The sequence below is a fragment of the Python bivittatus genome, unplaced genomic scaffold (genome assembly GCF_059951505.1).
Source record: "Python bivittatus isolate LINGU-HERP-01145 unplaced genomic scaffold, Pbiv_v1 ctg000340_np1212, whole genome shotgun sequence".
NCBI classification, from domain to species: domain Eukaryota; kingdom Metazoa; phylum Chordata; class Lepidosauria; order Squamata; family Pythonidae; genus Python; species Python bivittatus.
In genome coordinates, this window is record NW_028277056.1 from 21,508,325 (window position 1) to 21,534,904 (window position 26,580).

At 36.0% G+C, this 26,580-nt stretch overlaps 1 protein-coding gene across 5 annotated transcripts in view; it reads left to right on the forward strand.

Annotated features, from left to right (window-relative positions):
* CDK8 (cyclin dependent kinase 8) overlaps nucleotides 1-26,021 on the forward strand; it is a 44,074-nt gene extending 18,053 nt beyond the window's left edge. For 3 of the 5 annotated variants that reach the window (XM_007432831.4, XM_025169526.2, XM_088140684.1), the window contains 9 exons: nucleotides 7,214-7,271; nucleotides 9,451-9,582; nucleotides 11,363-11,506; nucleotides 12,579-12,648; nucleotides 13,459-13,531; nucleotides 14,206-14,303; nucleotides 18,037-18,115; nucleotides 19,318-19,476; nucleotides 24,637-26,021. In XM_007432831.4, coding sequence (XP_007432893.1) covers nucleotides 7,214-7,271; nucleotides 9,451-9,582; nucleotides 11,363-11,506; nucleotides 12,579-12,648; nucleotides 13,459-13,531; nucleotides 14,206-14,303; nucleotides 18,037-18,115; nucleotides 19,318-19,476; nucleotides 24,637-24,762 — 939 coding nt within the window. In that variant the 3' untranslated portion in view covers nucleotides 24,763-26,021. The remainder of the gene's footprint in view (nucleotides 1-7,213; nucleotides 7,272-9,450; nucleotides 9,583-11,362; nucleotides 11,507-12,578; nucleotides 12,649-13,458; nucleotides 13,532-14,205; nucleotides 14,304-18,036; nucleotides 18,116-19,317; nucleotides 19,477-24,636) is intronic. The other 2 variants (XM_007432832.4, XM_025169527.2) reach the window with 2 other exon arrangements.
* The last annotated feature ends 559 nt before the right edge of the window (nucleotides 26,022-26,580 follow it).

Genomic DNA, 26,580 nt, shown 5'->3' on the forward strand with positions numbered 1-26,580 from the left:
GAGATTATGTGATTGGCCCAGTCACTCATTACCTTTTTTTTTTTTTTTTGAGCAAAATGCTCATTCAGCATATGCTACTTCATAATGGGAAGAATAATGGGAAGGTAATGGGAACCTTCCAGCATATGCTACTTGGCAATGGGAAGATAATAGGAAGACAAACAATACTGTTTGTCTTATTTTATTTAGATTTTTTTCTGGTTTATTGTTTGTTTTTCTATTGTATGGCACCTGGAGTCATGCTGTTTGAGTTGGGCGGCCTTAGATTTATTAAATATAAATATATAAATAAAATAGGGTGAACTGAATGAAATCATTATTCAGCAGATAAGTTTGTACACACTGTTGGGTCACTACTTCTTGGTTCCTTCTACCTGGGGCAATAGTTGAACATATCAGGAATCCCTGTTTACCATTTGGGTTTATGACTGCTTACTAGGGGGAAACAAGTCAGGGATATTGATGTGCACACAATCCTAAACAAAGTGAAGTCTCCTAGTTTGTCTTGCTGCTTCAGCCAGCAGTAGAAATCAAGTCTGCATGTGATATGTGCAGACTGATACACTACATGTTTGAGAGATTAAAACTAGTTATTTAAATTGTACCTAAAAGGCCAATAGCAATTTAGTGTCAGATCTAGGATAATGCTTTAATATGTTCCTACAATTCCCAAATGTAAAAACCTTCCACTGATAAATTTTCCATCAGGGCTTGAGATCTCTTGCAATGCAGTAGTCAACATCACCTAGAATAAAGGCTTAATACTGTTATACTTCAGTATAAAAATACTCTCACCTATAAATTAATTTCTTTAAGCCCTTTACTTGTATGAGCTGATCTGAAATGTGGGAATTATTACTACATTACCAAGAGGGATCATTGGTGTTATCCTTATGCATGATTTTTTTTAACTGCCTGAAGTATTGTATAATATGTGCTGCAGACTAATCATAACTTACTATTACTACTTCACACCAAGCATTGAACAGTTTAGTACCTGTGGACTGGAAGGCTTTATTTATTTTGAATAATAAGCATTTTATGATTGCTTTCAGAAAGATTAAAGCACAATCCCATGTGATTTATGATGTAACATACTAGCAAATAAATTAGTGCAAACAAGATTCTTTTGCGGTGTTTCTAACACAAGATTATGGCATGGAGATACTGTATTACCATTCTAAAATGCTTGCAAATTTAGTAATGAAAAAAGATAACCATCTTGTAAAAATAAAAAAAATAGAGAATTGATGGTAAAGAATAGGAAGTATCCAAAACCCTTCTGTCCTTTTGTGTATGTACTGTCTTTGCAAGAGTCCCATACTTGTCAAATGCCCTCCCAAGTTTCCTTTCTTCCTTGTTTCCTTTCTTAGCAGTTTTCAGTGAGATAGCTGAGGGCTTAATTCCTATAAAAGAGTTTCTTAGTAATAAAAATTCCAGTAAGAAAAGTTGATCCTGATTGACCTTCCTAGTAGGTTTATGATTAGGACACCATAATAGATCTCAGGAGTCCATGTAACCACAGGGAATACTTCAAATAACTTGATACCCTGAATTGTAGGAATTTAAAATAACTGTCAGCACTTTCGTTTGGTCTGGAGGCACATTGACAGCAGTTACAGCTTTTACAAATTCATGGTTACACTGAGGCGCTGCAGGTAATTGGTCAGCTTCATTTTGCATCTGGGAAACTTCTGAACAGTCTTCAAAGACAGCCCCAAGTAGAGAGCAATTTGGAAGTGAAGGAGTAAATGACTGACAAAGTCCACTTTTCTCAAGCAGGAACAGTTGGCTACTCACTAAAAGCTAAACAAAGGTGCATCAACATTACTACATTGTGCTAATATTTACATGGATACCTAACTATATAGGAGACCTGGCTAACTTGATCTAACCAATTATTGAATATACGTATATTGGATCTTACCTGTTAAGCTATACAAAGTCATTCCAAATCTGGCTGGGGGAAACAAAGAAAGAAGATGTGAACTCAGCCTCTGTAGCCCAAAATAGTCAAAATAGTTGACTAGTAGGGAATTCTTGCTGATCTGTGTGTGTTAGTACATATTCAGATTATAAATAAAGTCCTGTGTCAGCCCTATAAGGTAGACCAGACTAAGAAACCAGTGCCATATACAGGTCTAGATGACTTTTATTGTATAGCAATAGCTATAATAGAATGTTGCAAGTCTGGATGTGCTTCCCCCCTCCTTCACTTTATCTTCATGTGAACTAGAGAGGGGCTTGTCTGAGACATTTTCTCAAGTTATTTTCTTGGCCGGGCTCAAGCCCAAGTTATCTGACTGTTGCCTTGGTAGCAGCTCTTCCCCTGTCCTTCAAGGCCATTTCCTGTGCCTTCTACATTCAGTGTCTTAGTATATGTAAAATAACCTTAAAAAGCAGAGTTTTAGGCCAGACTCTCCATAGACTATCATTGATCGATTGATTTATTGATTGGCTTAAATGCAGTCTTGTTAACTGAAATAACTCTGTCCAGCTCATGCATTAGTGTTTAAAGACAGCAAAAGAAAAAAATAATAAAAGAACCAAGAGAGTAGAAATATATTCAGCACATCAGGGAAAGGATAAGCCAAACTCAGTCACAGCCATAAAACCAAGATACGCTATCAGGGAGTGGATCACCTCAAACCTGTTAAAAGAACTTCACAAAAGCACAATGGGTGGGGCCATACGGGCCTTAGGGAATGCTGTTCCACAGGCAGGTGTAGCTACAGAAAAGGTGACAGTGCTTTACAACTCTACCAGATCTTATTGATGAGGCAAAAATGTCAAGGGAAATGCAGTCCCATAGGTAACCAGATCCTAAGCTATGAAGGTTTCATTGGTAACAATCAATACCATGAATTGCACCTTGCACCTGGAAGCTCTCTGGTAGTCGGGTGCTGCCCACAGATCAGGGATGTTGCATGGGCAAAATGTAGAATGTCCATAGCTATTTATACAACTGCATTCTGGATCAGTTGAAATTTCTAAGTGATCTTCAAAGATAGCATATTGCAGTAATCCAAACTGGAGGCGACTAAGCCATGAATGATTATGAGGACCTCCCAATCCAGGAAAGGTTGTAATTGATGTGCAAGATGGATTTGTGCAAAGGTCCTCATGGCCATGGCTGCCATCTGTTCATTGAGCGGGAGTAATAGTCCAAGTGTGCCACCTGGGAAAGTGCAAACCTATCAAGAATTCAAGATGCTAAATCCCTTAGACTGGAAGGACTTTGAAACCAAAGCCGCTCTCTCTTTGTAGGGTTGAGCATAAGCCTGTTCCTCTCCATCCAGACCCTTACAACCTCCAGGCGATAGATAGGACAGGAATTATGCAGCATTGCCTATTCATCTAGGGGATGGGATGTAAAGCTCAGTATCATCTGCATGCTGACAGGAATTATGCAGCATTGCCTATTCATCTAGGGAATGGGATGTAAAGCTCAGTATCATCTGCATGCTGATAATATCTCATAGATCATCCATCTGTGCTGATGGATATCTCACCCAGCAGCCTCATGCTGATGTCAAGGGCATGAATTGCATGGGCCTCAGGCTAAATCCCTTTCCACCTACCAACACCAACTGGAAACCACTCCAGAAGAAGGAAGAGAACCAGTTCAGTACAGTGCTCCCCACTTCCAGCCCCCATAGGCAGCCCAGAAGGCTACCATGATTGGTGGTGTTAAACGCTCCTGAGAAATCAAGGAGGACCAAGAGAATCACATCCTATCTTGGTCTCACCAAAGGTCATCTAGAAACATGTTCAGTGCTGTATTAGTGTTGTACCCAGGTGTTAAGCCATACTGAAAAGAGTCATCTGTTTTTTCCAGGGCCCTCTAAAGTTGCTGTACCACTTCCTTCTCTACAACCTTCACTTTAACCTAGGAGACATGTTAACAGTTTTGGGATCTAGCAATCAGGGGACTTACCACTGTCTCCTTCAAGACAGGCAAGGCAATCCCATCACTCAAGGATAAATTAAGCCACCACTTGAATTCAGCTCTTGGTCACTTCCTTCGAGGCCTTGCCCAACTTGGATGGGCAAAGCTAACATCCTTGAGTATCATGTCCATTTCCTCAAGACTCATAGGCTCCTCCTAGATAATAGGCAAGACTTCCTCAGTCAGCTCTCTAGGAATTGCCAGGGAAGAGTCCAACTCCAGATGAGTTCAAGTGATTTTATCCATCAGATGCCTAACATATTCTTCACAGGGGCCTGGACATTCATCTTGTCCCTCAGCCCCCATAAGCATCTGGATTACCTTAGAGGGCTACTGGCCAGCATCCTGCGGGCATGATAAGGGCAGAAAAATAATTATGTTTTGTGATCCTTATTGCAGCTATGTAATATGAGCTTGTACAAGATATACTAGAAATAAGGACACGGTGATATTTAAGCAAGAGAGTGAGTAACAAAGATAATATCTGGGCACCAACATAGGAGGTATAAAAGATAGCATACATTCTTGTAAAAGGTGTGGTTCCTCCATGTTTTTTCTGGATGTCTTCTTCGGCATCCAGGTCACAAAAAGGAGTTTGACTATTCTTTTGTGTTTGTTTTGTCTTGCATTGAATCCAGGTTTTACTTTCAATTGGTCAATGAGCTTTGCTTGGAAATAGCAGCATAATCTGTTTAGTTTTATAGTACTGAATATATATTTTGGTTTTATGTAAGTCTGCTTGTTAAATAAAATCTTGTTTTGGGGGGGTTCTTTTTATATGTCTGTGTGTGGTTCTGCCATTTTATCCAGAGAGTAGGTAAGGCATAGTAGATAACAGCCTATATAAAATGTATTTTATTTATTTATGTATGTATCACATTTATATAGCCACCCATTCCACACAAAGCGACTCTTGCTGTAGCAAACCTACTTGTTAAGTATGATAAGGTAGAATAGCAAAAAGAATTGTAAATGATGCATATGCTATGCAGGAGAAATTATTAAAAAGTTGGAAGTTTTCAACTTTTCAAAAAGTTTGAAAATAAAATCACTTTGAGTATGTTTTGCCTGAAGGGACAAAAACTATTTTTATTAATCATCTATGAATAATGTCATATCCTTGCATATGGTATAGTAGTACAATGCAATGTTTTTGAATTATTGCTGAATGAAGATAAACCCTAATTCTTGTGTTCTCTTTCTTCCCCAACATGTATGTTCTATGTCATTTGAGTTCGGGGATATAGAAGAGAATACTAATATATCAGTATAAACAATTAAGTATTAAATAAGCAGGCAGCGAAGCTCTGTTATTTTTTCAGGATTATTCATTTCTGATCTAAATTAAACCTTCCATACTCTAGGATTCAAAATTTATGTAAACATTTAGAATACCTTTTTAGGAAGTATTTTATAATCATTTTCATTAATTGTTCCAAAAAAACTCTTGATATATAGCTATATAATTTGGTCAATGGTGAAATATATAAATTTAAAGGAACCAAAAGTTTTCTGAGGACAGAAAATAGCAATCTAATGGTTGTTCATGACACATGTAAATCAGCTCTGCAATATAACAATGTCTGTTGCACACGATCATTGTTCTGTGAATAACTATGGGTAATATTATTATAACTGCGTCTTCCATGTGCATTTCATTTGTTTATAATTCTCACTGCTTATGATTATCTTCTCATCCAACTTGACTTCTGGTGATTAAATAATTCTAACATACATTTTATGCATGTATCTGAAAGCATATGGGATAATCATTTAAATAACACAAAACCTTTTATTATTTTTATGCTTAACTAATTACTCAGAAGGTTTGTATCAATTGTTTTCTCTATTTTTAAGTGGAAGGAAAATCCATTTCTATCGACTTGATGAAAATTATGTATAGAAATAGTATGAATGAGCAACTCAAGATAATTTTCCAACATATGAAAGCAATCTTATCCTTATAAGATTGGTATGATGATAATGGTAGACACCAACATTGACTTAACAAAACTAAAGATAACTTTAGATATTTTTTATCTTTACAAAGAGGTATGTTATTTCTGCACTGATGTAGAAAGGTAAAATAAGAATTCTACATATTCTTCCTTGATTTCTTGATAATTATATCAATCACTACTAGAGCTGGATAGTCTAATAGTGCCTTGTGATAATTACCATCATTTTTTTAGATAGGAGCACATACTTTATTTTTAAAATGCAGCCTTTGAATATCTGCATAAATATGCAGATTCATGAATAACCCTTTTCAAATCTGTTGTTCAATGATTGTATTGTCATTTAGGCTGAAATTATAATGACACAAAATTATATATTTTCCTATCAAAGGTATTTTTATTAATTTGTCAAGCATTTTTGGAAGCATTTTAACTATTAATTTGTATCTTTAAGGTCCATGTATATGGCCTTATAGCTACCTCACTGTTGTGACAATATTCATGCATGTTGAAATGTTAGTTTAGTGTATTTCACACAGTTGTGTCTTTTCCTGGCAAATTTCTTGAATGGACAATAACCATTTCTTTTTCAAACTGATTTGAAAGATAAAAATCCAAACTGAATATATACTATTAGGACCAATACAGTCCAATTATTATTGATTTTATATAAGTTTATCAACATTTTAATAAGAAAGTAGCAGTTTAATATTGGCATGGCTGTGTAACACTTTAAAAGTAATTGCACAAGTTGTTAACTAAATTGTCAAAGAAAATATATTGTTGGGCAAATGGATGGAACTAAAAAAGGAAAATCCATGAAATAAACCTTTAAAATCCAAACTGGCACCCGTGTTTCTGAAAATAAAATGTCTGCAAAGGAAAGGCATGTGAAACGCAGTGTGCAGTAGAGGGATTAATTTTAGAATAAAATGTAGTTATATATAAAATATTGTATAGTGATGTTTACATTGTTTCTTGGGAGGAAAACGTGCATTGCTTTTCTATATTTGGCTAATGTTGGAAGTTAGGCAGGGAGAAACAACATGTTTTTCTCTGAATTCTAGAAAGTAGCTTCCTGTCTGGGGAGCTATTGTAAGGACGCTTTTGAAAGGGGTGAAAAAATTATCAAGGAAATTGTTTGGCTGCTTATGTAGCCTTACAACCAACTAATAATGTACAGGCATTATCACTTTAACATTCCACTGCATTTTGATTTAAAATTGGAAAAGTAAAGCTAATTTCAGCCACAAATGTTTAGGTTTACCTTGGTATATGTATTGTGTATTTATTTTTTTTTCCACAGAAACCTGCTAATATTTTAGTTATGGGTGAAGGTCCTGAGCGAGGAAGAGTAAAAATTGGTATGTTTATATCTTTGATAAGTCCCAGTGTAGCATTTAAGACAGAATGTTCTAACAGTGCATAGGTCAATACTTATTGTTAAAGTCTGCTGGATCACAGATCAAATGAAGAGAGGTAAAATATGCTAATATTGGACAGTGTTAGGGCAGGTTATAGGCTGGGAGAACCTAAAATTGGCCCTGCTTTCATTAAACATGTTATAATTTTCCTCAGTAATCTTAACATTTAATAGTAATTTTAACATTCATAGTTAGAAAAGTACTTATGCAAGAATAGATGAATTCCTCAATCATAGAAAGCAAAGGAAAAAACTTACCAGCATCGACTTAAGGAAATACACCAGACAACACTGCATGTTTTATAATGGGAAAAAGCTGTAAAAATTGTATCATTTTTATTTCTGGTGGAACTACTTATCGTAAGCTAGAAATTCTGTGTTCTATTTAAAAAGTTCTTTTAAAATATTAAATCTACATCTAGTATAATAGTAAAACTCACACCATGTTATAGTGAGGCATATTATGGCTGCACGTCAGTGTCCTGAGGACACGTGCACCAGCAGATGCCTAATGTGCATCTTGAATTTTTAAGCGGCATATCCAGACATCCTTGCAGAATGTTTCAAGATATTTATTTTCCCTTTCTTTGAATTCATTTTCTAAGATGAATTTACATGGGATTAACATGATCTTAGTTATATGAGATTGTTGAAGAGCAGACTACTAAATAATAGTTAGTCCTGTTTGAAGCCAATGTATATTTCATTTCAGTTCAGAAGAAATAGAATTAAACCAGTGTTGAACACTCAGTGACTTAGGTCTGTAAATAAATAATTATACTAACACTAACAGATTTAAGTCCTCTTGTCAGTGAAACATGATGGTCTAATAGCAAAGGACAGACATTACACTTTTAGCATTAATTGCAGTGATGCTTCTTGTGATGCAGGTAACCTATCAGGTATTATCTGGAAATTGACACCTACTTTTCTTGCAAACATGAACTATTTACAGAATTCTTAAAAATATGATTGCTCCCCCCCCAAATGGTTACACATTACTATTGGATTTGAAAGAGCATTTCCTCCCATTCAGTTTAGCCATCCAATGCCAGTAACAGCAAGTTTGACTTTCAAAAGTGTGATAAAGCTGAGGACTGATAAACAATAATCATGTTGGACTTTTGCTGTTCATATGTTTAAAAAAAAAAAAAAAAAGGTTTATATTCAGACACTATCCTTCCCTCCCTTTCCACTTTCTATGCAGCCAAAGGTAATCTATCAACATTTGCTTTTTTCAACAGCTAAATGTTTATTGTCTAATTCAGAACAAAAATAATTTTTAAAATGAAGCGTAATGTAAGTTTAAATAGGGCTATACATAGAAAAGATGCCTTCACGCTGTAGAGCAATTGAATGGGATTTTTTCTAATGAATATCCAAGGTCTGGGACCTTGCTCGTTAAACATGTTTAGGTATCATATTTTTAAAACAGACTCAGATTGGTGTGTGCCCAATAACTGCAACCTCAGATTCTTAGCTCTACTGGAATTTCTACCAAAAATTGTATTGTTTGCACTTAAACACAGCAATAGTTTTATTACACAAGTGAAATATTTTACTAACTTGTTGCTGTTTAAACACATGCAAGAATAGTTTGTTTTAATATGATAAATTCAGTACAGTAGAGGAGAATTATGTAGCTAAGTGAATACACCAGGAATACCAATGTGTTGTTTTCTTAGCTTAAAAGGAATCCTACTACCCTTGAACAGTGGGTTTTGTTAATTTGCTAGTTGCTTTATTGCCTTGGTTGCTACAGATTGAACTGTTTCTGTCAGATTACTAATTTGGTATTAGAAATACTTTAAGTCTTAACATGCACCTATATTTTTATATACATTAAAATCTTCTTGCCATTTTCCAGTGAGTTCAGTTCCAGAGTTCGAAACTTTCCAAGGACTGATCAGAATATGGGTGAATCCTGCATGACCAAGAGTTCATATTAGCATGATTTAATCATACCACACACTCTGTGCAATTCTTTCAGAATAAGTTTGATGTGAGCGCTTAAAAGTTAAATTGCATAGGACTTCTGCCAGTCTGTTACATTTGAACTCAAGTCAGTTTATACTAAGCAACCTGTATGTTAAAACTTAATTTCCCTCCTCATTTTACAGCTGACATGGGCTTTGCCCGACTATTTAATTCACCTTTGAAGCCTTTAGCTGATTTGGATCCAGTAGTTGTTACATTCTGGTATCGAGCTCCAGAATTACTGCTTGGAGCAAGACATTATACCAAAGCTATTGGTGAGTAACGTAATTATCATTGTTAAGTTAGCAATATTGTATTATTTAAGTCTGATTCACTTATTTGCTTCATGTATATCTACTTCTACCTTAATTGGAGTTTTAACAAATGTTATGTAGTTTTGATAATGAATGTCCCTAACACTCAGTGCTTGAACTGACTTGTGCTATAGACAATGACAGGAGATTGTTGGCTTTGAATCCAGACTCAGGGCAAAATGATTGAAATCCTCAGAAATGAGGTACTCACATTTGTTTCCTCAGATTTTCTAAACAATAGCACTATGTTCCCTCAAATGCAGCTACAAGTTGCTTAGTTGGGAACAGTGAAGGCAAAAGCCCCCTTGCTCCAGACATTCAGCTCGCAAAAGTCTGGAGCCAGTGTTTTGTTGATGCTGATAGCCTGGTTCGTGGAGCTAAAGTAATATATTTGGTTTTAATTACATTATTACTGAAAATTCCCATTTCCAAATGTTTTTGAATTCTTCCTCAATGTTATTGTATATATTACAAAAGAAAGAAAAATACTTCCTTTCCTGGATATAACTTTTGATTATGTTGACTTTTCATGCCAATCTAAAACCAAACTCACAAATACATTAGGCTTCCTCTGTGGGGGAGTTACCAGGTTTAAATCCTTGATAATTTTTGTTGCATTTTTCTGCAACGTACTAAGATAGACTCTATGATTTCTGACATGGAGAAATTAGATGTGCTTACCAATTTATCAAAAGAGATAGCTCTGTAGATTAGTACAAGGCAGTATTGCTTATTTCTGTCCCCTTCCAAATACTCTTAGCATAGGATTTGTCTTTTTCATTATTTTTGAACTATGTGAAACTAAATTAATGTTTTTATTAAGCTATAAACTGTCTCCAGATTTATCTGTTAGTTACCATTAATTCGGTCCCATCTCTTTTGTTTCCCATTTACACAGTTGGAGACAGCTGATTAGATATTTTTTCCATTCTGAATAATCTGGTGTCACCTGGAACCCTATTTATGAAGAGAAATAGCACTATAAATACTTGGAGTTGGGCACTGCTCATTTCCACGTCTGTGAAAATCCTGCTCTCAGCCTTAGGCTCTTAATCCATAATTAGACCTCTTACCCTATGATTGCTAAGTTTAATCAAGAGATTTATTTTTTAAAAAATTTTTTTTAAATCTTGTCAAACTTGCAGTTACCTCCAATCAGTTCAATTTTGCATACTAGTGGGTAATACCTAATGGTATCAGTTAATGAAATCTGCCATAATAAATCTCCTTCCCCATACCCCTATCTGTTACAAAAGGTTGCGTATCTTCTGGAGTAGATTTTGGGATTTGTAAAATTAGTCATAGCCCATAATATTTAAATGCTAGTTTTGAAATCTCCTTAGGGAACTGTTCAATATTGGCCAGTTTATGGAAGTTTCAAGCCATGGGAGTCTTTATTTATTAAAAAGTTGGCATTTTAAAACATCTTCCTTAGATTATCATGTTTGCTGTATTTGAAAGTTTTCTCTTGAAAGCTTTAATATTTTAATAAAACAAGAGAAAGCAGTATAATGCATTAATTAGTTGCAGGTTAAGAATTTACTAGTTAATACGTAGGTGAGCAATAATCTATTCTTATAGCTAGAATTGTAATAGAAGAATCTTTGACATTAGCATAGCAATTGAAATGTTAGTTGAAAATGGTTAGAAGCAGAATTGTTTCTTTATGAGCCCATCTATAAACCATTGTTTCTCCTTTTAGAAATGCCTATTTGATTTTCCTCCCTCCTTTTTTGTAAAGATATTTGGGCTATAGGGTGTATATTTGCAGAGCTGCTAACGTCAGAGCCAATATTCCACTGCCGGCAAGAGGATATAAAAACTAGTAATCCGTATCATCATGATCAGCTGGACAGAATATTCAATGTAATGGGATTTCCTGCAGGTATACATTCTATTTATATTATTGCCGATGTACGTCAAGTATACATATTCTTTGACTTTGAAATGGTTAAAGCGATACCACTGTGAATGTTTATAATACATTGCAAATGTTAACCATGAAACGAAAAGCAATGCTGCAGTAGATATATTGTTGTTGTGTTTATTTATTAATCAAATTTATAGGCCGCCTATCTCGCAAAAAAGTGACTCTGGCTGGTGTACAACAATCCAATAAAACATACATAAAACCATTATATAGTAATTATTAAAAACATTAAAAACTATAAAAACAGAACTAAAACAGAAAAGAAAAATAATAGGTGAAGGGATGTTAATAATAGAGCCATCTCTAATATACCACCCAACTCCCAGGAACTAATGCCACATTTATCATCAACAGTTGAAGAGTGGTCTTGATTGCATTTCACTATGATCAATTGACTGGAGCCATCACTGATATTTTTGATTTTAAGAGGAAAGGTGGATAAAGGTGGGGTAGAGAGCAAAAAGTGGATAAAAAAGAAAAAAAAATCCTATGATATAGGTGGGAGTTAAATTTGGGCCCCCATGTATTTATTTCTCTCCAGTACCAATACCATTTGGAAATTTTTCAATCTTACTATCCTAACATTACAAAATTATATAATCTGGAGCCAAATTAAACTTTACATTTAAAATATAATAATCAAGAAAGCTAATGAAATTATCAGTAACTGCCGCATTAGTTTTAAAGCTTTATATTAAATCAAAACTTTTATACAATTAGTGTAAACTTGTTAACAGTATCAGTTTATATTGCTTTATTTACTGTATATATTTTGGGTGCTTTTTTTAATAACAAAGCAAAATATAAAACATAAATATGTAACACAAGATGCATGCTTGGAGATTCTGCTCTTGTGTTACTAAAAACTATGAGAAGAGGATGTTTTTTCCACTTAGGTTTATCATGGGTGAAAACTAAGAAAGCAAAACAATGCATCTGAAGAGGAGAGAGGATAGTTTTGTGTTTAAGTGATGTGTCCTAGCTCTGTATAAAGAAAGATGAAATTTTACTAATACTCATTTCATAGATAAAGATTGGGAAGATATTAAAAAGATGCCTGAACATTCAACTTTAATGAAAGATTTCAGAAGAAACACGTAAGTTTTGTGAAGATCTGAGAAATTGCGATGATGGTACAACTTCAGGGTTTGTACGTTCACTAAACTGATTTTCTGACAAACTTTTTCTGCCCTCTGATGACTGGCCCTTCCCCTTGATACCAAAACAAAGATGCTTTCTGTTATTGTTGAAAAAGCCAAGAAATTGGACACAAATGGGTATTTTATAAACAGAAGTACTGAGTTCTGTATAGCTTCTATAGAAGCCCAGTGCAAAGTGAGCAAAACATTAGTGGGGAAAGGTAGGTAGGAAGGGGGTTCTATGAGCACATACAATGTCTGGATACTAAGCCACATCAAAAGTTCAGGATGGGAATAACATCTGCTTTGCCCACTATCTATATAACTTTGAAGCTACTTTGATTTAATAAAGAAATAATAATCTGTTGCATTAAAAAGTATAGCTCTTTAGCTTGCAGGTATAAAATTTAAAGGCTGGCTTCGAATAGGTTTTAGAAACGATGATCAATGCCTCACTTCCAGAAATGTGTACCTAATCTTGTATAAGAGATGTACTAAATAACTGCTAACCGCTTTTCACATTTGTTTATTTCCTGTGATAATGGGAAGCCATTTCTGTGTGGCACATGTAAAAGAATGTGCATCCTCAGGCTACTTCCACAGAGCTCTGGCACCATTTTGAAACACAGATAAACAGCTCAGAGCATTTAAATTGAATGAGGCCAGCCTGTTAATTCTATAACCACCACCACCACCACCACCACCCTCGATACAAATTTTATCTTCAGTTTAATGCAAGGATTATTATGAGCCAGTGTTTTCTTTCAGATATACCAACTGCAGCCTTATCAAATATATGGAAAAACATAAAGTTAAGCCGGATAGTAAAGCATTCCATTTGGTAAGTTCCTGATAGATCACTCAGTAGTGAATTCCTACATGGTTTCCAAAAACAATCGTATGAGATGTTTAAAATGCTTTTCATTACATCTGCAGAAGATCATTTATTACAGAGTTAAATGCATTTGCTTTCAATTTCAAAGTGATAGAAGCCTTAGAAAAGTAATTTGAAGTGCCTGAACTAAACCCCTAATATGTATTTCATAAATACACTTATTCCGGAGTATTGGTTATTATGTGAGATGAGATTTTGTAAAAGAACAATGAGAATGAAATCTTCAAATGTAAATTTTAAACTTCTGTATCTTTTTTTATGTTATAACAAGCCATCAGTTTTGCTAGGTCCAAGTTTTATCTGTAAACTGCTGTGGGCCTGCTTTTCTCCTCAGTAACAAATGTTGGTTCTGTTTACCTTCAGATGGGGAGGGGGAATGAGAAATTCCATATTACAGATTGATTTTCCATGTCTGTCCTGGGTTTCAGGCAGTTCTTTCCCAACCTTGCCTGAACATGTTGGGGACTGAACTTAAGATCTTCTGTATGCAAGGTATATAGGATGACTGCAATGGCTTATTGATTCTGAAGATGCATGTAAGGAAGTTTCATATATTCAGTGTGGTGGAATATTTTCTGGGTTTGACAGCAGTGAATGTCTTCTGTTTTAATTGTACTTAGCTACAGAAATTGCTTACTATGGACCCAATAAAGAGAATTACCTCAGAACAGGCTATGCAGGATCCTTATTTCTTAGAAGATCCACTTCCGACATCTGAGTAAGTAATGTAGAATTTGTGTTTCTTTCAATGCTTCCTGGCTATTTTAAGTCAGGAAGGATATTAAAATGCTTAAAATGTCTAGAGGAAAGTTATGGAGTGGAGCTGGGTTCCTGAGAATAACAGTGAATGATATTTTCACTCTTGACAAGCAAGAAATGACTTTCTGTGCCATTTGCCATTTTAAAGTGTCCTATTAAACTTTTGTTTTATGAGCCCTTGATTCTGTTAGTTTGTAGCATTAATCCTTTATTCACTGACAAGTTGATTGTAACATGCTGCTGATATTTATAGCCAAATGATACTCTTTAATTAGTGTATTTTTTCTTTATACATTTGGTGATTTATAAATTGTATAATTAGTAGAAACAGAATAAATGAAGCCAAATGCATAATTGTTAATATTCATTATCTCAGGTTTTCTGGGATCTTCTAGTTAGAATATTGCATACTTTTGATTTTTCAGCACAAAATTATTTATTGCTTGTTGACTATACGGTCTTGTCCCACTTTGGTGGTGGACCAGCCCTATCACCATAGAGATTTTGCCTTCCAGTCCCTAAGAGCTGCCTCTATATGAGGCTCTGTACTTTAAAGAGTCAGGATTGATTTATTAGATTTATATCTTGCTTTTTCATTCAAGACCTCAAGGATGTAAAATTGACATATGACCTTTGTATCATGAGAAAACCTGGTTCTGAAGAGTGATGTAAACATGCTAACAATAAAATAAAAGATTGATTAAGAATTATTTTTAAAAAGTTATAAACAATTCTATAAAGTTTGACTTCACTGGGGCTGAAATTAAAAGCTGAAAAGGCAGAGCCATTTGTACTTGACTTAGTTGAAAGGAATACATTGGCAGGGTAAGAAACTGTGTTTTATATCTTAGTTACATGGAATGCAAGATTCCTATATAATATCAAGTAAAACTAAGAACATTTGTCTTGAAGCAGCATTATGCACCTATCAGCAGAAGCTAAGGACCTTACTGCATACATTATAACTTTCATGGATAGGTGAACATCTAGAGTCAATTGTAAGCTATTTTAATCTCCCCAACAGAACAGCCTGCTGTATGTGGGACTTTGGAAGGTTTTACTTCTCTCTTTGCTGATAAAACCCCAGGGAAGAGTTCTTTGCTACAGTGGATCCAGATGGTGATAGTTTCACTGCTGGTGGTAAATCCAGCTGAACAAGAATTATAAACAAATACTTCTGCTATAAGAACATTCAACAACACTGGATTTGATTCTCAGATCCTTCTGCATTCCTAATTTGACAGCTTCCTATCTTTACTCACCTAAGTCCCCAAAGAGTAGTGTTCTTTCTTAGCATCTTGATGGAAAAGATAAAAGCATTAATGGGTATGAGAGCAAGTTATTAATGTTATCAGAATTCTTAGATTCACTTAAATTATTCCAGAAAAATAGTGTGGCCACATTAAAAAATAATACTTGAGATATTCCAAACAGTGAGCTAAGAAGAGTGTTTCTATATCCCTACTAAGGGGTATAGAGGCTTGGTAAGAGCATGCCTACTCAGTATGTAATATGATTTTGGTAATCTATGAGAGAGATTATCAGAAGATTAATGGGATTCAAGACATTCCTTTGTCTAATATTGAGATTTGGATTTGAGACATCAGTCCCCTCTGTCAGAACTAGGAAGATCTGCTCCAGACAATTAGGGAATCTTCATAGATTTCTGAATCTTCTGGTAATTTTCCTATGTCTAGAGTTGAGTCTCCCGCTGAAGGCCTGGAGTGCTATGATTGATACAGTCCCTCAACAGAATAATGCTAATCTGGTAAAATTTATATTGCATCCTAGTTAGGGTTGTCCATTCCCTAAATGACTGCTATTAGGAGTACATACATTACTAGTGTACCAGAACATTACCTACCATTCATTGCAGTCCTCCCCTCACATGGGATATTCCATAGTACTCCTGCTCACCTTTGCCCTTTTTCTAAATAGGTAGGTTAATTTACCAACAAAGCATTGGACCATAGCCATCTGTTTTTATTTTTTTTAGATTACAATCTTAATGAAGTTTAAAAAACATTAACATTTAATAGACCAGGGAGCCAAAAATGTGTTCACAGGCACATCAGCATCCTTAAGTATTGTTTTATGGACCTCAGCACTGAAACACACAGTTACATCTATAGCAGGCAATACAGGCAGCTTATTTTGTCATCTCCATTGTATCTACAAGTAGAAGCATTCTGTATGGTCCTAGGATTATCTTTTTAATTAATGTGTTTAATTAATTTATATCACCATCACAGATACATGACTCTGGGCAGCTAATACATGATTTTTGACTAGCTGATTGGGACATATTGACATTCAGTAATTATTTGCAACACGTTTGAGGACTTCATGGATAAAACAGCTCCTTTCTATGCTGACCTAGATACCAGATTGCAGATAGAGTATCATGCTGTCTGTCCCAGTTCAGGGCAACAAGCTTCAGTTGTATGGCCTGAAAGCATACTGTAGATATCTTGTGCAAGATTTTGAAGAAGATGATGGCAATCCAGCTGTAGACATTCTTAGGGTACAGTAGTTACAGTCTGGTCTGAGATCTGATTTTGGGATTGAATTGATTTTAATCACCCTGTTGGATTATCTTTATTGAGAGAGTGACAGACAATAAAACTCTTTTATTCCTCCTTAGTCTTGTAAAGGATTTTAATAGGGAAGTGCAGCACTTTGAATTTGGAGGAAAAGGTACCCTCTGCAGTTGCAGTGCAATCCTAGAGAATGACTCTTTTGGTTTAATGAGTTTCTAATTAATGTTACACGTACACCCTCCCGAGCTGAAGCACTGTAATGTACAGCCTTAGATTTTAATATAATCAGCAATAGTAAAATACTGGATCACTTCTGTAAACTGGCGATCTGCATGGTTGATCACAACTGGGTGATTATTTTTCAGCTCTCTGGCAATTATATCAAAGTATAGCACAAGGTACCAACTTGGCCCAATGTTACATAGTATCTACAAAGCCAGTTGGAGTAGCCATCAGAAGATTCAGAGTGCATTGTTGTGAGTGGCATACTGGAGGCCTAGTTACAGAGTTGTGCTGATGGCAATGGTTCTATTTCATGGTTCTGCTGTAAATCAGCAGAAGCCCTGCTAGTCGTAAGCCAATATCTGAATGCATTAGTGAGGAGGGCTAGAGGCTTTCCAGAAGAAGTGCTCTCATTGAACACTTAATGATTACACACAATCTCTGAAATCATACTGCAAGGAACTGCTGAAGCAGGACTTAATTAACAGTGAAAAATAAATATTTTATTACCATTTTTAATCATGAGGTCAAACTTGTTATTAGGATGAAGTTACAAATTATAAGGAAGAAAATGAGTACAGGTAGTTCTCACTTAGTGACTACAATTGGGACTAGCAACTCTGTTGCTAAGCACCATGGTCACTAAGGGGACCATTTGGTCATTAAGCAAGTCATTCTGGTCATTAAGGAAAACATCAAGTGACAGTGACTTACAATTTTCCTTCCACATTCTCCATTAACTCTGCTTGTTGCAAACCTTTTGGGAAGCATGTAAATGGCAATCATGTGATCGTGGGACTCTGCAATGGTAGTAAATGCCGTTGTAACTTCGAATGGTCACTAAACAAGGCAATCAGTGAGTAAGGACTACCTGTGCTTCCAATTATCCTTCATATATCTCTAACATACTAAAAAAATGGGATTTTGCAGTGTGTTTGCAGGCTGTCAGATCCCGTATCCAAAACGAGAATTTTTAACTGAAGAGGAGCCTGATGACAAAGGAGACAAAGTAGGTATTAGATCAAGGGCTAAAACAAAACAAGTACATTTAGGGTTGTTTTTTTTCATCTTGTACAGTTTTATGATTGTCTATTGTTTGGACAATTACAGTTACAGTGGTATTAATAGTTCTATTTAAAAGCATTTAGTATATGAAGGTCACAAATAAGGATGTGAGGGCATATTCTTCTATGTATAATTGATGGCATTACTTGATTTGAACTATTTCTTGCCAGAATAAGAGAATGAAAGAAATTGTTACTTGTGGGAACAAGATGAATATTTGATAATATGGGGATATAATTACATTTATCACAATTATTTCCAGTTCTAAACATTAACAATGAGAAATTAAGAATGTCTGCAAAATACAGAAAAGCTTAATGTCAGAGATTGGCAACTCACATATTTTGTAGAGTTGCAAATTTATTTAGATATTTGGGGGGGTACCTAGTTTGGATTTGGATTGAAATACTGGTATTTTCAGAGTTGGAGACTTTACAACATCGCATAATTCTCTGTGAAGACAATTACTTCGCTATTAAAAGAATAAAAGACAATAGTAAAACGAAACCTTTTAAGAGTAGCAGAGATCATTTAGGGCATGTATTGTAGATCTGCCCTCTTTGGGACTGAATTTTGTAATCTCAGCTTGTACTGTGTAATTAACTTTACTGTTTGGCCATCTGATAATATGACTATGCTTGGTGACAAGGTAAGATGCAGTAAGAAACACAAATTACCAGCAACCCTGTTGGACCTAAAAATAATGGCTTTACATAAAGCTGCAAATAACATTGGATTCCAATAGTGTGTGATTATACAAGATCCAGGGCCTTGCTACACAATAGAAGGATCTAGACAATAGAATGCATTCCAATTACCTCCTGGAGAAGAGGAAGGGATTTTATTGTCCTCAGGAGATAATACAGAGATTCTGATAACTCTTCTTATTACCTGGCTTTAGTTCAGGCTACAAATTGAGAATGCTTAATTCAATATAAGGCCTATACACATAACCTCGATTTAATTCTGAGTAAATATTTTTGATATGTTGAGTAAATATTTTGACAGGGTATCTTTGCTTTAAATCTGGGCAGTTATTTAATTAGCGTCATCTTTGCGTCCTATTGGCCTTACAGAGAATTTCATATTTCCAGCACATGAACCGTTTCTGAGTTGTATCTCTTCTTTTTTCCTTAACCACTTGAGAAGAACCAGCAGCAGCAGCAGGGCAATAACCACACAAATGGAACTGGTCATCCAGGGAATCAAGACAACAGTCATACACAAGGGCCTCCTTTGAAAAAAGTGAGAGTTGTTCCTCCTACCACTACCTCAGGTGGACTTATTATGACCTCAGATTATCAGGTATCCCTTTTTCACCTTTCTTTCCTTGCCTTTTTTGTATTACTCTGCAAAATATTTATCTTAGTACACATTTCAAGTAAGCCATTGTACATTTATCCATTTGAATCCATTTTCATTCTTAAAAAAGGTTAGTAATAAACTCTGCATACCACATACTGTGGTTTAACTTCTGCATATCTTCCGTAAAGCATTCTGTTCATAAGTACTTCCTTTTATGGGGAAAAGTCTGTAAATAATTTGATCAAAATGTACAAGGGCAGATCTGCAAGCTGTGCAGCTTCCCCTGTGCTAATTCACCCTAATACAAACTTTTGTATATTCCTATGACCCAATAATAATGTGGCATAGGAGAGACAAATTCAGAATTTTTATTAATGTTTCAAATATTTTAATATTCATTTTATTGATACAATACATAAAAGAAAGTGAGCAAAGAATACATCAAATTTTAAAACAATATATGTAAAAGAAACCTTTAACAAAAGACAACAAAAAGAAACAAGACAACCTCAAAAAATAAAACATGCGCATACATGTATATTCCAGTAAACATATAAATGGGCTCATGTTTTAAATCATGGAATTAAATGAAATCACATTGATCAGTTTTTTCGTTATATCAGTAGAAAGCCAGTTCAAAGGCTGAGAGCAAATACATTTCTTTGGTCCAAGGTTTTAATGGTAATTTCTTTCCAGCAATTCAAAGTTATATCTTTAGCAACACTCCAAGCATGATGAGTCCAAAATTCTTCATAAATTGGTAAATTCCAGTTTTTTAATATATAATTCAGCACCACATCAACATTTGAAGAACTCATTTCTGTTCCCACAATCCTTGGCAGGCAGTTCTGCCTTATGCCTGATCAGTCCATGGAATGCAGAGGCAGCCAAGGGGCAGGGCCAGATTGCTCCAGTGAGGCCTCTGCCCAGTCACTCATCCCATGCAGTTCTATGATTTACTGAGGAGCTGATTGAAATGAAGCATCTAAAAAGACATTTAGAGCAGTGGTGATGGAAGAACAGAAGTAGGTGTGGCCAAGCATTGGTTAGGACCACATGTTTAGGATTATGTGGTGGCAGTAAGAGCTAAGCATCAGCTCTTCTCAACACATTCCTGCCTGGGACCCTTTCAGGGAAAGATGGGGAGGACAAGGCACCTGCAGACATGCCAGATGAACTTTTAGGTTTCTGGTGGATAAAGTTGCTTCTTTCTGCTCTAGATTGGAACCCAGTCGGGCAGTGAGCAAGATGGCATCTTGTGAAATTCTCTTAAGCTTGTGGAACCTGAGGGAGTCAATAGGGTTCTCTGTGAGTTTGAATTTTTTAGAGAAGACGAGAAAGTGGTGGTAAATCAGTTACAGAGGACCGTAGAGGAAATTGATTATCTTGACCCTTTTCAAGTGAGATTCAGGCTTGTCATGGGATAGAAATGACATTGCACATTGTTGGGATCTAGTAGCTTTCTGTGCCATTTACCATGGTATCCTTCTAGGGCACCATGGATCAGTGATTCTGCTCTTGTTTGAATGCATGGTTTCAGTTAGTGGTCAGGGAAAGTGCTCAAGCCTAGATGAGGTCTCATAGGGCTCAGGGCTCTCCGTCATGCTATTTAAATCTATATGAAACCACTGAGAATAGTGAACGATTGGTTCAGGGTGAAGAGTTTTTACTATGTGGATGACACCCAGTTCTATATCATCATTCCAGGCCAAACTGGAAATACTGTGGAAGTTCTGAATTGGTGCCTGGAAGCCATGAGGATCAGGATGAGCTGAAACAAGTTCAGATTAAATCATACTGTAGCTCCTGAAGAACCCCTTTAAAAAATTATAATAGCTAATCCTGATTTCAAGAGCTGATTCCCACAGGCATTTCTCAGGCAGAATCTCTTTTAGCATCTGTAGAATTTATTTTTGTCAAGCCTGCTGCCAGACCTTCTACCTATAGTGGCTTTTGGGAGCAATTTCCTCCTCACTCCTTGGATCCAAGAAGAAAAATAAACCTCTACTCATGAACAATCAAGAAGAGTTTTAATTTACTTCTGACCCTCAGAACCAATAATGGTACAGCTCTACAGACAATTTTACATAGGTATAAGAATACTTTAAATATTAGCTATTGCACTCAGTGGAAATGAACCCGAGTCCTGAGAGGCTTGCTCAAAAATTGCACTCTCTCTCACCCAAAGGTTCCTTAAAAAGGAAGTAGAGTTCAGATGCACGCTACATATTTGAACAATCCAACTTTTTGTCCCCTCTTTATAATCAGCAGCTGGCACACAAAATGCCAGCTGTTAATAATTTAGAAAATCAGTTGCTTTCATGGATTCTTTTCCTGACAGTGGCTAGTGCCACAAATTAGGGGAAGGAAGGAAGGAAGGAAGGAAGGAAGGAAGGAAGGAAGGAAGGAAGGAAGGAAGGAAGGAAGGAAGGAAGGAAGGGAGGGAGGGAGGGAGGGAGGGAGGGAGGGAGGGAGGGAGGGAGGGGAGGGGAGGGAGGGAGGGAGGAAGGAAGGGGGGAGGGAAGGAAGGAAGGAAGGAAGGAAGGAAGGAAGGAAGGAAGGAAGGAAGGAAGGAAGGAAGGAAGGAAGGAAGGAAGACCTTGAAAGCAGCAGCATAAATCAGTCTTCATTTTTTATATTGCCTTCCCTCTTCCCAGATTCATTACTATTCAGTAAAGTCAGGTCACATATTCAGATACCAGAACCTTGTGACAATTTAGGGGATTCATTTATAAATGTATTAAATGGGTAGATTAGAACACAAACCTTTTTTCCTTTTGCTCATCGTATTTTTATCTAGCATAGCCTTGGTTTGGTTTCTGGTCCCTGTATTCAGTAGTAGCCGTTTGCAGAGGGCACACAAAAGAATGCCAAGATTCTCTCAGCTTTTCACAAGTTATTTGCTTTCTTCTGAAAAGAATGCCCCATTTTGTGGCAGGTTGCTCTGCTCCAAATAAAGGGCAGGGCCATGTTGGCATTCTGCAGTTTATGGATATTTCTGTTTCAGATTATCACATGCCTACACACCTTATGTCAAAGAAAAATATTGGAATTGATGAAGGTGCATAACGTAGTCAAAGGTGTAGAATCTTCCCTGTGAAGGAAAACTTAACAAGATGAGCTTTGGGGTTTCAAACAAAATATTAATGAGCAGCATTTTATCCATGACAATATTCCTGTGTAATTATTGTTTCTGTAAAAGAAGCTTGTGCAACAACTGCTCTTCAGTAGAAGAAACTTGCATATAAGTCATATGTGACAAATGCACAAATATTTGGTTGCTGTCTGTACTAAAGCAGATTTTGTCCAATAAGTAATTTTTCTTGTATCATGAGGTTAACTAGCTTAGACTGTTATTTTTAAATTATTAGAGTCATTCATGGATAATAGCTTCATAGTTTTAATAGCTAGAAATTAAATGTATTTCTTTACATATCTGCAAGTCCATCATGCTCTATTTGTAGATTTCCTAGGAGACATCTCAATAATTTATTATTTTCAAACAGAATATCAGAATCTCTTTCTAATCTAGTATTCATTTTCCTGGGTATTTTTAAAGTGTTGGCGATGAGCACAGCATAGTATGTATATTACCGTGTGTATATGCAGATACGTATGTGGATGTATGTGTGTGGATGTATAGCCATAGTTATGTATTGGTAGCTGCAGATGCAAATGTTCTGCAACCTTTAGTGATGAAAGTCAAGAAACACAGTGAAAAAGCAGGACTAAGATTAAATATGAAAACCACCAAACTAATGACAATAGGTACAGCAACCAACTTAGAATTGTCAGTGATTATACCAAAATGTTGGATAGCTTCTGCTCTTTAGGATTAACTGTCAATAATAAAGGAATCAGCAGTCAAGAAATGCCCTTGTGCAAGTAGATGAGCAGGTTAAAATCTTAGCCCTTCTCTGGAGGTGAAATGGGAGTAGCATAGATAAATAGCTTATTGTATCAAAGAGTACCTATCTGTTCCTATTCAGTTGTTGAATATAATCAAAGGTCAGGATCTCAAAAGAAAAGCATATGTATGAGAAATACTAACAGTCAATTGTTCAGCTTATAACAAAAACGTTCAAGATTGGCAGTTGTTCCTAGGAATAATCAAGAGCTGTCTTCCATTGGAAGCAATTACTATGGGCCTAACTAGAGTAGTAGTATTTATTTATTTATTTATTTGTAATTATGGCTTACTGGGCACATTTTAAATTAAAAACATCTTTTGTGTAACATAATTCATCTGGAAACCATCAGAAATCTGTTAAATTGCACCAAAAGAGAATTCAAAAATGCCTTTTCAAGCTTGACAGTGACCTAATTAGCAAGGGAGCAGAGACTAGACAACCATTTGTCAGACATGCTTTAATTTGGATTTCTGCCATGAGCAGTAGGGTGGACTTGATGGCTTAAATTGACCCAATGCTACTCTAGAATTCTATGTTAATCACAACATGTCTAAAAAGGGTGACTGTATTATAGAGGATCTGCAAGCCTCCTGTCTTAAATACTTCTGATTATAATGGGATTGGAGAGAATTTGAAACTATTCCTTCATCTGCTATATGCATGAAAAGAAGATGGCGAATTAATAACAATAATAATATCTTAAATTTATATTCCACCCAGCTCCCATTGCTCAAGTTTTCTATATTCTAATATATTTTTTATGCTTCTATATGGTAAACACATGGTTTTAAGTAGGACACTCTATTAGGCTATCATATGCTTCAGAGCAGGAAAGAGTATTTGATGTAGTTTTATTATATGGACAAAGTATTTCTAAAACTTTGTTGCCCATTTGTCATCAAGTCTGTTTACAGAGGTGTAGGCAAGAAACAGTTTTATCAATATAAAAGTGACCATTGATTTGATACATATGAACACCAGATATAGGACAAGAAGTTCTGGGGGGGGGGCAGTTATCTTTAGCATTAGTGTTCTTCTGAATATTTAGGTGTTTCTCAACCTTGGCAACTTTAAGATGTTCAGTATGGCTGGCTGGGGAATTCTGGGAGTTGAAGTCCACTCCTTTTAAAGTTGCCAAGGTTGAGAAATGCTGATTTAGAGGAATGAATCAAAGCGAGCATGTTTTGTCATCTTTTAACTTAAACTGCACTTTGTATACAACACCAACTGTGTTATAATTCTTTTCCAGCGTTCCAACCCCCATGCTGCCTATCCTAACCCTGGACCAAGCACATCACAGCCCCAGAGTAGCATGGGATATTCAACTACCTCCCAGCAGCCTCCACAGTACTCTCACCAGACGCACCGGTACTGAGCTGCACCTGAATAAAGTCAATGCACTGTTGCTAAGACTGCAGGACTGGCCGTGCTGCTGTCTGCCTGGAACCTGGCTTTGGGCTGTAAGAATGTACTGGAACTGTCAAAATGTCTGATAGCCACGTTCTGCTACTTTTCACAGGCTGGGAGTAGTCCCTCCCTCAGATTGTACCTGTTGATGGAATGAGACTTGAAAAGAAAGTACTAGCACAGTTTGTGTTGTGGATATGCTACTTCCATAGTTTACTTGACATGATTCAGACTGACCAATGCATTGTTTTCAGTGACAGTCTGTAGCAGTTGAAGCTGTGAAATGTGCTAGGGGCAAGCATTTTTGTTGTTGTGAATTCTATTGATGTTGACAACATTATCTGACCAATAGTACACAAAAATCTCTTAACTGGTATTTGAAGTATACAGTATGTGTTAATGAGATGAAAACAAACTGTCTATGGCTTCAATTGAGAGAATTTTGATATACATTGATTTTTAGTGACTTTTTTGTGGGTTGATCCATTTCCACATTGATCAATGTTTTATGACCAACAAACTTGCTGCAGAGATTTTTTTAAAGACACGATAAAAAGAAACATGAGCATTTTTCCAGCAGATTTACAAGCTTCCCAAAGATTAATTTTCAACATAAGTTTATTTTGTTCTCAGATCTATGACTTGACTGGTATTAAAGCTGCTATTTGATAGTAATGAGTGTGTTATTAAGATAAACCTGTTTGGTTCAGCAAACTATACTGATTGTCATAGGCAGTGTTTTTTCCCCCCTCTTGGTGTTAACTGATTTGTGAGCATGCTTTGAAATTTAAAAAGCATGAATGATGTTCCCTGCAGAAAACACAGTGCGGCATTCATCCAGATACGTTTGTCATGACTTTTTGAGAGCTGGCTTGATGTAGTGGATTTTAAATTTTCTTAAATATTTTTAAAGATGTTCGCACATTTGCTTAGGGCACCCTTCCCCATCCTGGGGCTTTCCAAATGAGTTGGATTTTAGTTTCACAAATTTTCAGCCAGCAAGTCTAGGTCTGGGTAAGTTGGTCATTTGGAGGGCACCAGGATGGGAAAGGCTGGTTTGGGGGAGCCCTTAATAAAGGATTATGGTGTTAGGAGAACCTTAGAATTTGAGGAAAACTATACCATACAATGTACTGTATCAAGCTATTTTACATGAATGATGCAGGTATTCTGAATTTTAAAAGAAATCAACATTGTTAAAAACAAGGTGTTATGTAATAAAAATATTTTTCATAAATCTTTATAGGATTTTGTCTGTGCTTTGTCAGTTGATACCAACTTGTTCTAGATAGAGATTAAAATGCAGGTAGTCCTTGTTTAGCAACCACAATTGGGGCCAGCAAATTGGTCGTTAAGGAAAGTGATCGCTAAATGAAACCACAACTGTGCTTGTGATCTTACTTCAGCTTTCCTTTGCTTTACAGACCTGCGAAGGTCATAAATGTGAGGACTGGTCATAAGCTACTTTTTCATCACCATCATATGGTGGCTAAATGAGGCAGTTGCTAAACAAGGACTATCTATACAAAAATCCTACCTGCTTTCTGCTCCAAAAGCACTCAAAAAGTAATACGTGTTGTGCGCCAGTTGTGCCTGTTCATGCTTTAGTCATCTCTTGTATGGATTACTGCAATATGCTCTACATAGGTCTGCCTTTGAAGAGTATTCAGAAGGTTCACCTGGTTCAAAATGCAACCATGTAACCAGTTATGTGTGTTCCACAATCTACGCATGTTATACCTCTGCTCTGTGAGCTGCATTGGCTGCCAGTTTGCTTCCAGGTTCA